Source organism: Mauremys reevesii, linkage group 3, assembly GCF_016161935.1.
Source record: "Mauremys reevesii isolate NIE-2019 linkage group 3, ASM1616193v1, whole genome shotgun sequence".
NCBI lineage: Eukaryota > Metazoa > Chordata > Testudines > Geoemydidae > Mauremys > Mauremys reevesii.
Window position 1 is genome coordinate 15105166 of NC_052625.1, and position 17925 is coordinate 15123090.

Here is a 17925-nt window from a genome sequence, read left to right on the forward strand (position 1 = left end):
GTAATATTGTCTACCAAATGTATTTTTACTTTGGAGAAAAATGCTAATTAACTGACACCTACTTTTAAAGTTATTGTGAAGCATATGGTGCCCAGTGTGAGATACTTCCAACTGCTAAGATATACCAAGCAAGAAATTAGCAAAGAATAAGCTATTTGTACGGAAATGGAGTTAAATTCTAGATTAGGAAAAGTTCTTATAATATTTTTTGGTTCTGTGAATTTTGCCAGTTTCAGAAACAAATGTGCCCCTCCCCACGCCCAATATATTTACAGAAAACAAGGCTAGAGCTAGAAAGACTTTTAGAATAAGATAAAACAAAACAATAAATGAAAAAAAAATACATATGATTCCATTTCTTTCTGTTTTTTTTTAAATTGCTATTTATAAACTGATTCCAGTCTGTCCAGGCCTCAGTTAAAAGCTCTGTGAGAGATTTAGAAATTAGGCATCTTGGAATAATATCGCTAAATCTACTATAGACATTAGTTGTTTATGGAGACATGTACACATTTATGGCAATGATTTACAAAATAATGCATGAAGTCAAATGCAGATCTTCAATAACTTGATATTTTTTATTTACACAAATTCACACAAATGTGAAATGTTATCCTGCTTAAAGTTCCACACCCCTTTCGGGTCACAGAAAGGAATAATCTTTTTTTTTATTATTGCGAAGGCCAAAGATCTGACACCCATTATTTAAATCATACAGCAGTTAAGACCAAAAAGATTTTAAACCACACATTTGGAGGGGGAGGGGTATTATTGTTATTTCATGTATTTGTATTTTATTTTCAGATTGGCAAAAGAATGAAGCCCAGAAAAGGCGAGAGCAGCTTTTGCTGGATGAACTTGTAATTCTCGTTAATAAACGTGATGCCCTGGTCAGAGATTTGGACGCCCAAGAAAAACAGTAAGTATGACGTGTTCTTTCTTTAAACCCTCTAGAGACATTCTGACTTTTCTGTGAATGGATTTGCTTTGTGTCTATTGTCCGGACAGTAAAAGTTTGAGGAAAGTTCAGTAACAAAGGCAGCATGTTCTCTGATGATCAAAAATGAAACATGAACTCGAGGAGTTGGTAATGAAGATCCATTTTAAAGAAAATCAGAGCCCGATCCTCAAACTGAATGGTGCTATCACATCTGACTCTAGAGTGGTGCTCAGTATCGAAATCCCTTTGGCAAATTAGCCTGCAGAGAGGCTGGGTGGTGTAAAGAGGAACTGCATTACCTTAGATAGAAAATGGACAATAATTGTACCTGGGGTTTGTTTTTCAGGGCCGAAGAAGAAGATGAACATTTGGAAAGAACTCTTGAACAAAACAAAGGCAAGATGGCCAAGAAAGAAGAGAAATGTGTCCTTCAGTGACTGGCCTTCCTGGAGCAGATGCAGTTGCATTTTGTAGTCCAGACCTTTCTTACATTTTTAAAATACTGACCCCAAGACTGAAAAAAACGATATTACCATTCAATATTTCAAACAAAATTAAAACTTTTGCCCTTTTGTTAGGCCAGCTCTATACTGCATTGTTTTCTGGATTTGTTATTTTTTCCCACTCAAGCAATATTATTCCAAACTAGCTTTGTATTATGATTTATTTGTGAGCTTAGTCATCATGTTGAAATTCTGTTAAATACATTTGCACAGAAACATTGTTGTGGCGGTGATATCAGAAATGTTTAAGAGAAAAAAATCTGTCTGTCTGGATTTCTTTAGCTGGAGGAGGAATGAATTCTGAAATAAATATGTTTTTGTTGTAATAGAATTATAGAGAGGGAAATAGAAAACAAAAATCATTCTGAATGGTTTCATCTAGTCCTGCCATATGTAATACTTAATAAGCTATCTAAATTTTATAGTTAGATCAGATTCAATCCAGTTATTAAAATGTGCTATATTTACCAGTGTTTATTTCAGCAGCGTTTTACATTTTATTGTATGTATAATATAAATTAAGACTGTCTGATTCGCTCAGAGACTAGTTCTTTAACATATGGTTTGAAAAAGAGCCTTGTGATCTGAAGATGTGATGTGAGATGGGGCTAATTGAAGTGCATCAGTTTACAGAAACATTTTGTCATTAAAGGCTATGCCATTTTTTGTAATTATTTATTACATCTAGTTTTGTTCCCTTCTCCATTTTGTTGGACCTCTGCATTGGCTCCAGAACGCTGTTCATATTTATTCTGTACTTATTAAAGTCTGTTCTGCCATTGTGTGCAACCCCCTCCCAGTTCATGTTCCCTCCGCTTACATCGCGCTCATTTTTGTGACAACTCTTTATTTATTACAAGACTGAGTCATATATAAATTTTCAATAAAAGCCGAATCTTTCTTACCGTTAACTCCTGCTGTCCTCTCTTCCCAGTGTGAAAAGTTTATTACCTCTGATTGTTTGAGGGGTGAGGGGAGATGGGGAAAGGTTAGTTAATTTTTAAAATGAATTTGTCAAAAATGATCTGCAAACGCAACAGCTTCCTACCTGAAACTGAACAGTCTAGATACAAAAGATACACCTTCAGACACAAAAAATAGAATTTTGATGGGAAATTTAAAAGCAATGGAAGTGATATTTATTTTTAAACTTTCCCAGGTATAAGCAGTGTTTGTCCAAGTAGGTTCCAATCTCTCTTTCGGCGGCTGTTCCTGTTCACACTGAGATTTTGCAAATGGACCTCTGGTCACTGCCACTTTGTCAAAGATTTTCATAACTAGGGAAATTGCATCATTTTCTTCACCTAACGATTCATTTGCAGTGGCTTGCCTTTTACAGCTCAGTGGACCAGATCAAAGCCCTTTGTTAACTCTCAGGGAGCTGCAGTTTTAAAAATATATATATTGTGATAGAACCAAGCCAGACCATGAGTTCAACTTTTTTACGTGGCATGGCGTATTCCTGTATTCGCCTGCTCAGCTCATTCCAGCAGCAAACAAACCCTCTTCTGCAAGGGGACCCCTAACAAAAGGAAGTCTGTTCGACAAGTCAGGAGACCTGAAAATAATAATGCAGCAGGTTTATGCTTCAGAGTGTCAGAGACGTTTTACAAGAAAATATAAATCACGCGTCAGCTGGAAAAGAACAGCCCCATCGCGCACACAAGAATGCAGCAGCAGCTCTAATCGGCGCCTGCCACGGCCTGGGGAAAAAGTTACTGAGAAGTTTCTAGGAAGGGACCCAGTGGCTCCGCTTTGCACTTGGTTGGGAGCTGGCCCTGCAATAGTCCTGTTCGTTAAGCGTCGCCAGAGACCCCATTTGCAAATTGCCCCATCCAATCGCTGCGAAATCCAGCCAAGTGAGGCCAGGACTCAGGAGCTGCTCCCGCGGCTGCCGGCGCGGATGCGTTTTCCTGACCAGTGCAGGGAGAATCCACGATATGTTACAAAATCCACATCGTGAATAATCCGGTTAAAATGATAACAAGCGCCAGGGTAAATACGCGGGCTCTGGGCTTGTGCCGTTGGATCTGCCCAGAATGGGAATCGCTTGCCGAGCTGGTTCATATGCTAAATGAATTAAACCTCTTATCTCCTTCGATTAGGGGCTGAAATTCGGGCCAGGATCTCTCCCCCCCTCGCCCTCTGACTCCATTCCCCTCACCACCTCCCCTTGTGGGGGGGTTGTTTCCCTCCTGCCGCCGCCCGCCTTTCCAAGCCGCTCTGCACTTGGGCCCTTTTTGTTTTAACGTGGGTTAATGCGGTTTATCGGGTCCTAAGAGTCAGATTAGAATTTGTTAATTTGCAGCGAACATCTGTTTACCCTCGCCGCCCCCTTGGCTGTGGGGTTGGGGGCAGGGGCCTGTTCTAATGACACCAGCCATGTCCTCGCCGCTGTGATTAAAGAGGGAAAAATAAGTTTTGACAGCTGACGTCCTCTTTGGCCTTTTAAAACTTTCCCATTCATTTGCTGAGCGCTTCCCTGGGCAGGTTCTCTGCAATGCAGGGCTCTGGCTACTTCTAGCCAGGCAGCTCCAGGGATGGATTATTCAGCCCCCCGGGTGGGGTGTGAGTTGTTTGGGGGGGGGGGTGCTGGGACTTCCCAGAGGTCCGCATGAAGCCTGGGGTGTGGGGGGGGTGACACGCTTGGACACCGAGGACAGACCCAACACAATACACTGCAGGCTGCTAGAGGCGGTGTTGGCAGCGAAGAGCAATTGCTGGTTCGGGAGCTGGGACTTGCTCTCCCCAGAAAGCGGCGGGGGGGGGGGGTATTCTCAGTCGAGCTCGTTTTCGGTTAAGCTAGAAGCCGGGCTGCGTTCGTTAGTGGCTGGAAGGGAGAAGTGGATGTTGGGCTCCTCTCCCGAAGTATTTCTATTGGGGTTTTTAAAGTGCCGCTCTGCGGGGCCTGAGCTGCAGAGCGGCCCATCAGGAAGCCCCTCCTGAAAAGCCAGATGCAGTTCCCACCAGCCAGGCTGGATGCTGTGGGCTTGGGGGGGTCTTAAAACGGTGACGCTAAACTCAACGAATTGTCCTAACCCCTATAGCTTGAGGGGTACTTCGTATTTCTGACAGCGGATTCCGTAGGAACCGCTCGGGGAACCTGCTTCGGGACGGAACCTGTCCCAGCCAGTGCCTCGCCCTGCAAAACCGCTCCAGCCTGACCTGTGCGGAGCATCAGAGCCCCCGGCTGCAGCCTCCAGCTCCGTGCCCTGCCCCAGCGCCGGGGAACCGAAGCCCCCTCCCCGTGCCCCAGCCGGCCGCGCCCCTTGCCCCGAGAGGGGCCGCGGGGAGGCCGAGCCCTGCTGCACCTTACCTGTGCGCACAAGCCAGCGCTGCCCCCTGAGCACAAGCAAAGGGAGTCCGGCCTGGCGGCCCCGGGGCAGAGTCCAGGAGCCTTCCGCCGGCGCCCCGTGCCGAGCGGGGCCCTTGGGGGGCACGGCCAGCCCCTTCCCGCGCGGTCCCCGGGGGTGGCTCCTCGCAGGACAGGGCAACCGGGCTGCCCCCCTCCGCCTCCGCCGCGGCTGCTGCTCCTTCTTCTCCTGCGCGCCAGGCGGCAGCCCCGGGTCCCCGGCGCGGCGCGCCAAACTTTTCTCCTGCTCGCGCTCTGCCTTGTGCCCCCGGCCTCCCCCTAATCCAGGGCTTTTATGGGCTGCGCGTTCAGAAAATTCGCCTGCAATTTGGGATTAGACAAACACTCTGATTACACTCGCGCGCGGAAAGGGGCCGGTGCTACTTGATACCTTCGCCCTTCCCGCGCCTGGATCCCATCCTGCGGCGCTGAGCCGGGGCGCGGGGAGCTGGCGAGGGCCGGGCGGACATTCCTATGGAGCCCAGCACCCAAATGCTTCGCCTCCATCTGCCCCTGTGCATGACGAAACCCTCTGGGCGAATACCCAGGAGCTGATTATTGGGGGGTGGGGGGGATATAGCTAATAATATTGTATTTCTGGCAAGGGGCTTGAGTGGAGTCTGGCGAGGCTCCTTGTGCCAGGGCAAGCGCGTTGGAGATCAGCCCTTCCTTGTTCAAAACTGGCCCCAAACTCATTGTCCGCAGCTCTGGGACAAAGGCTCAGGTGCCTGAGCCCAGCTCGCCCCCCTGGGCGGACAATGGCAAAGGTAAGGACCAGGGGGAGGGGTGGCCCCGGTCAGCCCTTTACTTTTTTTTTTGAATGAATGAATGAATGGGCTGCGGCGCCTTTGTTCCGCGGAGAAGTGCCCGTGTCGCTGACTTTTGTGGACTAGAGACAGATCTTGTAAACCTCCTTTTCTTTCGTCCGCCCCCCCCCCCCGCACCCCCCTTTGATTAGATGTCCCCTCATCGCCCGAAAAAATGTAATTTCGTTGGGCCGGCGGTCACTTCCTTTGAACATTAGCTCGCTTTCAGCTCCAACTTCAATTAGAAGGAGTTGATTTGGAGAGATCAACAAAAGACCCGCACCAAAGCCTTATTAAAGGTCCTAAGCAGATCTCCTGGCCCCTTTGAGAAGCAGTTAAGGAAACAGTGCGCATCCATGATATTCTGTTACCGTATTTTATTGGGACGCCGAAGGAAAGTGTCTCGTGAAAAACACTTACTTTGATGCCCGGCCGCGTTTAATTTATTTTGCTGGCAACGAGTTGATTTTTTTTTTTTTGCATTTTATTATTATTACCCCTTTTCAGCTTCCCCTTTGTGTGATTAGACATTCTCCTGGTAAACTACAGAAAAAAGGAGTAATTCTTAGGAGGGGATTAGGGCCCTTCGTTAATATGTATGAGCTGGTGCAACTTAAACCTATATATGGACAGATAATTGTGTGGCCTAGAGTTTGGAGAGAAAAGACAAAGTTGATGGTCACCAATGGCCATTTCTGCCACTTCCTTCGTTTTGTGGAAACAATCGGCGCGTTTCCAGTAAAGGCTTTAACCGATTTTCAGCAACGGACAATTTTAATGTTTCAGGAAGGGGGGGGGGGGGGGAAACCATCCCAGGCCAGGCCAATTCGCAACCCCCTTTTCTCCGAGCCCAGGTCCTACCCGAACCCAAACGGGAACGAAAGGTCCGGTTTTAAGCGCCTGGCCAGGGGAAGACCGGCCATTCCGTCGTCGTGAATGTACATTTCTGTGCACATGTAACGGATGTCAGGCAAGAGCGTACGAAAAACGGGAGGTGCAAACTTTGGGAGACCGAGTGGGGGTTGCAGAGAAAAAGCCAAGCTCGGGGAGGACTGGGGAAGCTTCCTCCAACCTAGAAGGAAATCGCTCCCCATCCTCAGTGGCCAGGCACGGAGATCTCGCCCCTGGAGACACTCAGTTCGGGGTTTCGCGCGGTCGGTCTGGCTTCAGGCGGCGCTTGCACGCGCAAATACAACCCGACGCGCACACGCAGCAACTAAACGCGCAAAAGTTCGCCCTGGGCGCACGGCCCGCCAGGGTGCAAGGTGGGAGGGGGCGGTCGGTCTCGGCCCGCCGCCAGCGGAGCTCATCGGGCTTGTCCCCGCACTCGGCCGGGCTTTGTCTGGGGCGGGGGCCGGGCGCGGACCCGGCGCACTGGGGAGCTGCACGAGGCGCAGCAGCCGCCTGCCCCGGGGGAGCCGGTGCGCGCGGCGGGCTGGGGTGGAGTGGGGAGGAGGGGGGGGGGGCGTGCAGAGGTAACCCGCGTCCTGCGCTGCCATTGCCCAGGCGGCTGTCAGTCAGGCGCGGGGCGGCCGGGGATTGGCGCCGGGGCTGGTTACGCACTCGCCTCGCGCGCACATACAAGGGTAGGGCAGTGGAAAGGTGATCAATCTCCATCAGGCTGCATTTCCCATCCCCTACGCGCCCGGGCGAGACCGCTCCTGCCGCAAGGTAAACGCGCCTCCTGCAGCCCCGCGCGCCCCGCGCCCCCCCCCCCCCCGCCGCCCGCCCGCCAGAACTTAGCGCCGGCCGCGCAGGAAAGTCCCAGGAGCAGCCGCTGGCCGGGGCGCCGAGCCGGGACCCCTTGGGGCCATTGCACGGGGCGCTGCCGGGCAGGTGAGGCGGAGGCGCCCGGCTCCTGCTCACTCTGCCCCGGCGCGACGGGCTGCACCGAGCGCCCCGCGCCCGGGACCTGGTGGGGGGCATTGGCGGCGCCCCGGCCCCTCTGCTCTGCTCTGCCCGGGACCCTGCGGGCAGCGGCTGAGCCCGGCCCGGCCCCTTGGGGAGCCTGGGCGAGGCGCTGAGCGCTGCCCCCTTCTCCCTGCCAGACTTTGCAACTCCCCTGCAAAGCGGCTGCTCCGCCCGCGCGCCCAGGGCAGCCCGGCAGGGTCCCGCGCGGCGCTGGCGAAGCCCCGCACTTGGGGCGGGGGGTTGGGGCTGTTTGGTTTTGTTTTAGCTGAAGGTGAGCGGCCCCCCCGGCTCTCACCCTCCTCCAGCGCCTCGCCTCGCCTCGCCTCACCCCTCCCTGGGATGGTGACACTGCAGGGCTGGCAAACAAACTTACATAATGAGCGCCCGGGCCAACTCACTCCGGGCTCAGCCCTGCACCTCTCCAGGAGCCGCTCCGGCGGCATCTGCTCGGAGGAAAGCGCTGGCTTCTCGTGCCGCGGGGGCCTGGCCTGGACTGGACCAACGCGCTGGCTGCAGTGGTCCATTTCCAAGCCACGGATCCGCTTTCGAGCCATCTCTCTCTGGTGCCGGGGCGCCTCCGTTTACATGGCGTGGGCTTAATTCCCTCGGATGTAGAGGCGCGGGTGCTCACGCTTAGGGGGTCTCTGGGAGGCTAGGCCGGCCTCGTTCAACACCCCCCTGGCCTGGGGGGTTAGGACACTTTGCAATGAGGACCCGGTGCTGTCGGGAAAGAGAATATACGGAAAAGTCAAGATAGGCCTCTTTGGAAACCTCCTGCAAACGTATCTGTGCCATTCGCTTATTCCAAGCTGCTAACTCAACCGGATGTGTTTAATTTCCACACCGAACTAGAGGGGCTCCCAGCTGTCCAGTGCAACAGGTTAGCCTGGGAGCTGGAAGACAGAGGTGCTGGAGCGAGGGGTGCTGGGGTGGGGGGTGTCTGTGCGCTTCTGCTTGAAGTGCTTTCCATCCGACACAGAGTTTACACTTTTTGGTGCACTGGTTCGCTGCACCCCCACGATACAAATCGTTCCAGCACCCCTGGAGGATGCAAATTAATTTGGAAATAGTCTTACCAGCGAAAACAAACACCCCCCCCCCTTAATCATTCTGGTGTAAATACAGGAAACTCAGCTGGAGACAACATAGCCCTGAACGCAATTAAAGTTTCTAGCTAGTGATTAATCGTGATTAGAGCCGCCACCATCTGTTGCTGGATTTAGGATTTTATTTGTTGAGTTTGTCTATTCTCATTTTTCTCGGGGGGTAATGAGGGTTCTTGGGGCGGGGGGAGGTCTGTGGACAGCGGAGAGCGATTCCTGGGAGCTGGAAGACGGGATCAAAGTTGTGGATTTTACCTGGAGTCCTCGCTCCGGAACACAAAGAAATGCATTCCAGATCCCGGGGTCTGCGCGTAAACTCTTTGCATCAGGGGAATGCCGGAGAACAGCCCCAAAACAAAACAAAAACAAAAACCCTGAATTTGCAGGAAAGCGAGAGGCGAAGTGTCCGAGTTGGCACTTCTCGGCGCCCTGTAATGGCTCCCAGCAAGGCATGGCAGGAAAGAAACTCTGGCAATGTCTCGTTTTATTTATTTAGAATAAAATCCCTAGTGAGAGACCGTGAAAACTTCCCCCCTACACACACACACACACACGTTGTGCCTTTCGGTAAACTTGTTTCCGTCACCCCTACGGGAGGAACCCCCTGGAATATGAATTTCAAAGTGACTAAAAATCGGGTTGTTTTTTAACTACTGGCCATTTCTAATTAAAATGTCCCCTTCTGCTCGCTCTTAAATTAATTATACATCCCCCTTTTGGTATCTCGTTTTGATTTCTAATCCAATTATCTTTTTAAATAATTGCTTTATCCCCCCCCCCCATCACTCGGATTGTGCCCCCTCCAAGCCCCACGGCGATTGTATGTTAATGTGGCTCTGCTTAAAAAACTCCCCCCCCCCTTCCACTCTGGCACTTTCTTATTCCCCTTCGTTTGGGAGGGGTCGGCCATATTGATTGCCCCCCTCGCCCTTTTCTACATGCGCAAAAACTTTAAAACAATAATAACTGACAACGAAAATGGTGAAACTTTCGATTTTTATTTGAGCGAAATAAAGCCCCGTTTGCAGCGAGCAGGGGGCTTTTCGGGCCGCGCTGCTGTGCGCTTGCGCCTCTCTCTGTGCACCGCAAACGATTTCATTTCATGCACAAAAAATAGTTCCAACCTCCCTACGCTTTCGATCATTTGCAATTGTTGGGGGGGGGGGGTTAAATTGTATTTCTTAGCGCTTGATCTGCGCCGCTCCGGTCTGGCTGTAAAACTCCGAATCCCAACTGTTTTGCGTTGTGCCCTGGAAGCGACGTGGCTTGTCCATTCCGCTCCCAAGAGCTGCTGATGTTGGTCTTGTTGTGTGTGTTGTTTTTGTTTTATTTCTTTTAGGGAGCGGAGAGTCTCTTCTGCGCCCGGATTTTCTGCCGTCGCCTGAAAGAACCAATTTTGTGACTTCGAGAAATTGTAGACAGACTTTTTTTAAAATATATAAATTGGGGAAAATCTTTCCAGCTTTTAGCATGATGTCTTACCTCAAACAGCCCCCCTATGGCATGAATGGGCTGGGGCTGACCGGACCGGCTATGGACTTACTGCACCCCTCGGTGGGCTATCCGGGTGAGCATCAAACCTCTCTCCTGTCCACCTCCACCCCCTATGCCAGTCAGATCACACTGCTCAGCGGGGACAAGATTGTACCAAGTCATTTTTCTCCTGTCTTGTAACGAATATGAGAGAAATGGGCTATTTCTTCGACTCCAAGACTGTGCCTTTTTCAAAAATACCTGGGTACATTTTGAAAAAGAAAAATTTAAAAGAGCAAATCTGCTCGTTAGATCCTTTTTAAAGTAATTTGTACTCTCAAAATTAACTTCGGCGAGAATCACCAGGATTTCAATAGAGAAATCTCCTTCCCGCAACAACGAAATAGTTTTCGTACGATCAGATAAGAAGTTTGAAAAGTTTAAATTTCGATTTAATTCATGTGCTTTTTAACAGTGGGAAACTATTTAGAATAGTTAACTTTTATTTAAAAAAATAATGTAATGAAACTTGTACCAAACTCCACAGAGGCGCTGCCCTGTGGTCCCAGCTCGGCCTGTTCCTAACTTGTGTGTTATGATTCTCCCCCGTTCAAATTTTTTTCTTCCCTGGATTTTAATTTAAACACACAAACAAACCCTGAAAACTCCCCTCCGGGGCCTTGCTGGGGCCGCTGTGCATGGATTGGGGGTCGGGGGGCCGCAATCCGCTTTGCGTTCTCCGCCGCGTTTTGCCTCGTCAGTTTCACTTCGGCCTTAACTTTTGGAGCCAGTTGCTTGCTCGCAGTTCCGCCCCTGTCTCCCGCCTCTTTAAAAAATCTTCTTCGGAATCCCCCTTCCACATCCCCATGCCACGAAGCCTGGCTTCTGGGGAGCGTTGAAACGCTACAAAAATATGCTTGGTCTACCTATAACCTGTACGTTTTGCTGGAAGGGAGAGATGGAGGGGGGTTGTTTCTCCCCTATTAAACGAAGGTGGAAATGAAATACTGGTTATTTCCCTCCCGGCTCCCCTCCCACGTACCGATTTCTGTTCTTTGAATGCTCGGGTGCGAATCCGCCCAACTGCGAACACCCCGATCTGTAGCAACGGGCTTGCAGGGCCCGGCTCCGCTCCCGGTCCCGGGAGATTGACAGTGGGGGGCGGGCTGCAGCCCAGCCCCCTGCTGCTGCTGGGGGGCACCCGCGTGGGGGTCCGTGTGTCTAACCCGCTTGTCTCCGTCTCCCCCGGCTCTGCAGCCACCCCTCGGAAGCAGCGGCGGGAGCGCACCACCTTCACCCGCTCGCAGCTGGACGTGCTGGAGGCGCTTTTCGCCAAGACCCGCTACCCGGACATCTTCATGCGAGAGGAGGTGGCGCTGAAGATCAACCTGCCCGAGTCCAGAGTCCAGGTCCGGTACCGTGTCCACCGCCGCGGGGCCAGCAGCTCCCCGGCCCGGGCCCCTTCTGCCGATCCGATCCGCTCCGGCAGTGGCCAGCTTAGAGGCGGGGGGGACACGCTCAGGGCCCAGATCCAGCTCCCGGCCGGGCAGGGACGGGCCAGACCCGGCTCCGAACAGCTCCGAGGGCGCGGCCTGCCCTCCCTACCCTGCTTCGGGTGGGGGGCCGGCCTGAGACCCGCTTCAGCTCCCGGGCTGCTCCAGGCGCGCCGGGCTGGACGGGGAGGTGAATGCTGGAGCCCCGCACTGGGCTGGCTGGCGGCAAAGCTGAGACACCGGGCTCGCCGGCCCCTCTGCGCCCCTGGGTTAGCGCGGAAGCTCAGCGCCGCTGGCTGGCTGGGGCGAGGCGCTGGCCGCGTTTGGGGAGCCGGGGTGGATCATTCAGCCTACAGGGGAGATGTTTATTCCTGGCTTTGGTGGTGGTGGGGTTTCCCCCGGCTCTGCTCTCCAGCCGGTCCCCACGACCCCTCCTGGGCCCGATTGCTGCCCCTGCCTGGGCCCGGCGGGGAACAGGCTCCGCTGCCGCGCAGCGCCCTGCCCGATGGCAGGGGCGACAGGCGCCACCCCCCTTTACCGTGGGAAATCAGGCCGCGCGGGAGGGAGCCCCCCGGGGTGTCCCCTCGCGGGGGAAACGGTGGGGCCAGGGCAGCCTGGGTTCCCGAGCGTCATGGGCGGAATAAAGGCAGATCGGGTCCCGCGGGCTCCCTGTGGCTCTGCGGGGGGACGCCCTGGTGGGGGGGGGGGATCCAGGCGTAGTTACCCCGGGCCCGGACACCCCCTGGAGCGGCACCGTCCCTCCCCCGCATCTCGCCATAGGCCCGCGGCTCAGCCCGGCCCGGGTGCCTTTTCCTGGGCCGCTCACCGGCCCTGGCTGCAGCCTCGGGCGTAGGCGCTTCCCCCCGGGCATGGGGATGGGGATGGGGTGTGGAGGATGCTTTAAAACCCACCTCCCGGGCCCGGGTGAGGGGCCAGCCTCGCGCCCGGCCAGGGACACGTGGGGCAGGGGGCAGAGCCCGCAGCCAGCTGAACCTGGGCGCGGAGGCGCCTGCAGTCAGAAATGGCCCCTCCGGCCGGGGGAGGTGGGGGGAGGCGGGCCTGTCCCCTGGCCACGGGAGCTCCACGTGGGGCCCACCTGGCGCCGCGTTTGGTCCGGATCCCAGCACCAGGGCAGGGACAGAGGCAAACTCAGCCACCGGGACTGCAGTTCCCACACCCACCACCACCACCACCACCACCTGCCAGACCCCACCACAGGCCTTCGGGACAGACAGACAGACCCGTCTCTGCAGTGTGGGGCCGGGCTGCCCCCCGCGTGCCCCCCTCCCTAGCAGGGAGGTGTAGCTCTGTCCTGGGCCCCTAGCCCGGGGGCGGGAGGGGCCGTGCTTTGCCTCTCTCGCGGGGGGCTGGGTTTTCTGGTAGGCTCAGTGTGCCCCAAGGCCGGGGACCTGAGGGGGGGGGGTTGTGCTGGAATTCCTCGGGCGTTGGTCACTATATCCGTGCTCGGTGCTGTCCTCCTCGCCATGGAGCGGGGCTGCTCTGCTCGGCGCTGATCCCATTGGGCCCATTTCTCTACGGGCTAATGGGGGGTGTCCGGCGCTGCAGCGGGTAGGGAGAGCTCTGGTGGTGGGAGCTGGATGCTGGGCCCCTCTCGAGGGGGTGGGGGTTGTGCTGGGGCGGAGCGGAAAGGGTCTGGGGGGCTGGATTGATCAGGGCCCAGCACGTGTTTCCCTCCTTGGCAGCTGTGCTGGGGCATAGCTGGCAGAATTGGGCGCTGTGCCCCTCTTCCTGGGGGCTATTGCGGGGGTGGGGAGGGAGCTGGGTGCTGATCACTCCGTGCTCCCCGCAGGCTGGGGAAGCTGGGTGCCGTCTTGGTTGTTGTGGGGGGGAGCTCATTGCTCTGGGCGCCTTTGCAGGCTGGGGGCTGCTTCGGGGAACGGGTTGAGGCGCTGGCTGGGGGAAGGGCACTGCACTGAGTGCTGATGGCTCCCGGCTCCCTTCTCGGCTAGGTGCTGGGGGGGAGCAGGATGCGGGGTCCGCGGGAGTGCTGGGCACTGATGGGGCCGGTTTGCCTGTGGGCTAGGGGGAGGGTACGGCTCTGGAGGGGAGAGCAGGGGCTAGTGCCGAGGTGAGCTGCCGGGGAGTGGGTGGGCTGGGTGCCCATGGGCTTGCAGGGTGGGTGGGGTATAATGGAGGCGGCCATGGGTGCCGAGGGCTTCAGTCTCCTTTGCGGGTGGGGGGCTGGCTGCTCTGCTGGGGAGGCCAGGGAGAAGCCGGGTGTGCCCTGGGGGCAGCCGGTACTGATGGCTCTGCTCTCCCTGCTAGGCCCGGCGGTGGGTGGAGAAGCCGGGGGTTGTGCCGGATTTAGTTTGGAAGCCGGGAGGGGAGCAGCGGGTAGTGGGGAAACTCGACGCTAACTTTGTTTTCCCTTGTGGGTGCGGGATGGGTGCTGGGCATAGGCGCTGGTTGGCAGGGATAGTGGAGGAGCTGGCAGTTAATGGCTCATCTCTCATTGCAAGCAGGGGGATGGGTCCTGGGTGTGAGTCTTATGGCTGAGGGTGCAGGGGGGGCGTAGTGTGGGAGCCTGGGGGATGGAGTTGGGGTACAGGGCAGGTTGGTGCTGGTGGATGGGTGTGGGCGCTGGGAGTCATGGCTACTGGTGGCTGGACGTGGATGGGTGCTGGGGGGGATTTTGTGTCAGTGGATGGGTGCGGGTGCTGGAGGGACTGGGTACCAGTGAATTGCTATGAGCACCCAGGGCTGTCTGGAGTGCTGGTGGACAGCTATGTTTGCTGGTGAATGTCTGGGGATGGTGATGGTTGTCAGAGGTACTGGTGGATAGGTCTGGGTGCCCGTGGATGGCTATGGGCTGTTTGGGGTGCTGGTGGAAGGCTATGCAAGCCAGGAGCTGCCTGGGGTTCCAGTGGGTGGCTATGGGTGTTAGTTGGGGTGCTTGGGTGCTGGTGGATGGATTGGATGCTCGGGGGCTGGATGCTAGTGGCTCTGGGTGCTGGGTGAAGTGGGTGCCAGTAGCTGGCTATGGGTAATGGTGGCTGTTCAGGGTGCTCGGAGCTGGGTGCTGGGGGGAAGGCTGTGGTGCTAGGGGAAATGGGTGCTGCTGGCTATTCAGGGTTCATGGGGGCTAGGGGAAGTGGCTGTTTAGAGTGCTCGAGGATTGGCTACAGGTGCTGGGAGGTCTGGGGGCCAGCAGATGGCTGGGGGGGCAGTGCCAGGTGCTGGGGGAAGTGGGGGCTATGGGGTATTGGGGGGGGGGGAGTAGGGGCCGGGGGCCGGCTATGGGGTATGGGGGGGGCCGGGGGAAGCGGGTGCCGGGGGCCGGCTGCTGACGGCTCGCTCTCCCCGCAGGTGTGGTTCAAGAACCGGCGGGCCAAGTGCCGGCAGCAGCAGCAGAGCGGCGGCGGGGCCAAGAGCCGGCCGGCCAAGAAGAAGCCGTCCCCGGCGCGGGAGAGCTCGGGCTCGGAGAGCAGCGGCCAGTTCACGCCCCCCGCCGTCTCCAGCTCGGGCTCGTCCTCCTCCTCCAGCTCCAGCTCCTCCGGCAGCGCGGCGGCGGCGCTGGGCAACCCCGCGGCGGCGGCCGCCTCCATCAGCGCCCCGGCCTCGTCCATCTGGAGCCCGGCCTCCATCTCCCCGGGCGCCGCGCCCTCCGCCGTGTCCGTGCCGGAGCCGCTGCCGCCCGGCGGCGCGTCCTGCATGCAGCGCTCGGTGTCCGGCGCCGCCTCCGCCTCCTACCCCATGTCCTACGGCCAGGGCGGCGGCGGCTACCAGGGCTACCCGGCGGCCCCCTCCTCCTCCTACTTCGGCGGCGTGGAGTGCAGCTCCTACCTGGCGCCCATGCACTCGCACCACCACCCGCACCAGCTCAGCCCCATGGCGCCCTCCTCCATGGCCGGCCACCACCACCACCCGCTGGGCCAGGGCTCCGGCCACCACCACCACCATCACCACCACCAGGGCTACGGCAGCACGGGGCTGGCCTTCAACTCCCCCGACTGCCTGGACTACAAGGAGCCCGGCGCCGCCTCCTCCTGGAAACTCAACTTCAACTCCCCCGACTGCCTGGACTACAAGGACCAGGCGTCCTGGAGGTTCCAGGTCTTGTAGGCAGCGCCCGGCCCGGCCCGGCCCCCTGCGCCTGGCCCCGCTGGACTTTTGCTACGTGAGAAACAATGGCCTTGCTCCTGGCCCAGCCTGCGCCGACCCCCAGCCCCGGGCTGGCCCCGCTGCTCCCTGCTCCGGAGCTGCCGTCGGTGCGTTTCCTTCTCCCGGGCAGGACTGGGTCTCCATTCCCAATGGTCACCACTAGTAATCGCTCATCATCCCCGACCAAGAGCCCCCCAGCCCCTGGCTCAGGGCTGCTGGCTGAGATCTGCTGCTGGACCCTCCCCAGTAACTCTTATTTATTCCTTCTCCGCACCCCGGGATTATGCCGTCCGGTGGGTTGATTTTAACACCAAACACACAGAGACCGGAAGAGAACTTCGGTGCGTCTCCCCTCCTCGATTTAAAAAGAAATGCGCCTTGGACACGCAGACTCCCCTCTCCCCTGCAGGCCGCCCCCCAGCTGTTTGACGACTCAGCTCTCTGGAACTCCTTGTCCATGGCAAGGCAGGGAGTGGACACCCTGTACCCGCTGCAGACCCTGGGTACCGCTGTCTTTTTACTTTGAAGAGCCTGCGGGCTCTCTCTCGGTAGGACGGCGGAGCCTCTTGCTGCAGCAAGCAGCAGGAATGGTGTAAATATTCGGTCCGTTCCAGGGACCAGTATTATTTTTAGTTGATGTTATTGGGTTGAAATTTTGAGTTTAACACGCAGGAAACTGAACTAAACTAAACTTCTCTCCTCTCCCTTCCCCTTCAACAAATCTTCCGCGCGTCAGGATTCCCAGTGCTGCATCTTTTCTCTCTTTGGGGTGCCCGTGCTGCTTCTGGCAAATCAAACCCATTCCAGGGAGAAGAGGCGGGGAGGGCAGGCGAGCTGGGATGGTGATTTAGGGAACAGCTGTAAGGGGTGGGGAGGGGGAGCTGGGAAGGTTAGGAAGAGGGGGAGGAAAGGCTTGTCCAGCGGATCCGCAGTCCGGATCCTGTTTACAGACCAAAAAAGAAAAGGAGGAAAAAAAATAGGGGGAAAAAGTAAAAGGAAAAAAAGCAGCTCAAATTCCCTCCCTTTTAGCCCCTTCGGTTTGTCTAGTGAGTTTTTAGTGCACCGGCCCTAGCCAGCCACGCCTGCGCATCTGTCTCAACGATGGGTTTGAACCGCTTTGTCCCTCGGTGGAAAAGGAATTTGTACATTTGATTATTACACCGTAATCCAACACGTACCTGTTGAAATGTAAGGCAACTCCTCCCCCTTTATCTACATAGCCCTATAATAAAATGCAAACTAATGAAGCCCTTGTCTGTGTCCTACTTCTGAAGCGAGGCCCCTTGGAAAAGCCTCCAGTAGCTTAAATGTCCCCGGAGCAGGCGAGGGCAGGGGCAGGCTGCTGTTTTATTTACCCGGTGGGGGAGGGCGGGCCGGCCCTGCGCGCTTTATTTCACTGAGCTGCCTTTTAGTGGCCATAATTGGATTGGCTTCCAATCAAGACTGGGGTGGGTTGTAGACGGGGAGGCGGTGTGATGCCCCCCCCCCGTTTGGCTTTTGGAAAAACACAAGAGTTAACCAGCACCGGCCCAATAGCGAGACCCAGGAACAGCTGAAGTCTGGCACGACGTTTTCCCCTCTTAATGGCCCATAGATTTCCCAGTTCGCGCGGCTTGGTGCGCTCGCCAACGCAGCCGGAGCCCGAGCGGCCTTTTTCCTGCGAGGAACGTGCAGCTCTGCCAAATTGTCCTGGGCTGTTTGATTTTAACGGAGCCCGTTGATCTAAGGGGTGGCCCAAACCGCTCTGGATTTTCGGAGTTGGGCTGGAGTTAAAAGCTGGCCCTCGTTTACATGCGTTTAACCTGCTACAAAAACTCAGGAGGGTTGCAAGGAAACAAAAACCAGCATCAAACAAAAATCCCACCCCAAACCCGCTGCTCACAATGATCTAGACACCAAGTCCTTCCTCCCCCCCTCCTAGGCTCCAGAGCCTTGTAACCGCATTTTGCCCGATTCGTATTTTAGAAGCTACGTGCGTTGAAACGAATTTTTTTTTGTTTCAAAATCAAAATGAAACGCATCGCTTCATGTCTGAGCAGCGCAACCCCCCGGCTCTGGGCGCAGATAGCGGTTACCCCGCTGAGGGCGAGAAGGCGGCGTCTGGCTTTTAAAATACCGGCTCAGGGGCAGAAAGAAAAGCGGTTTCAGCGACAGAAGGAAACTTCAGCGTCCGTCCCCCCCTGCTCCAGAATTTTTCACCCAGGAAAGGGCAGCGACCGGTT

General features: G+C 55.9%; 2 protein-coding genes across 11 annotated transcripts in view; both read left to right on the forward strand.

The window, feature by feature from the left end:
• EHBP1 (EH domain binding protein 1) overlaps positions 1–2354 on the forward strand; it is a 330844-nt gene extending 328490 nt beyond the window's left edge. For all 10 annotated transcript variants that reach the window (XM_039528959.1, XM_039528958.1, XM_039528957.1 and 7 more), the window contains 2 exons: positions 805–919; positions 1287–2354. In XM_039528959.1, coding sequence (XP_039384893.1) covers positions 805–919; positions 1287–1377 — 206 coding nt within the window. In that variant the 3' untranslated portion in view covers positions 1378–2354. The remainder of the gene's footprint in view (positions 1–804; positions 920–1286) is intronic.
• A 4842-nt stretch (positions 2355–7196) lies between these two features.
• Positions 7197–16950, forward strand: OTX1 (orthodenticle homeobox 1). The gene is made up of 4 exons (XM_039528487.1): positions 7197–7272; positions 9955–10182; positions 11346–11497; positions 14909–16950. The coding sequence occupies exons 2-4, from the start codon at positions 10086–10088 to the stop codon at positions 15662–15664; spliced, it is 1005 nt and encodes a 334-aa protein (XP_039384421.1). The 5' UTR covers positions 7197–7272; positions 9955–10085; the 3' UTR covers positions 15665–16950.
• The last annotated feature ends 975 nt before the right edge of the window (positions 16951–17925 follow it).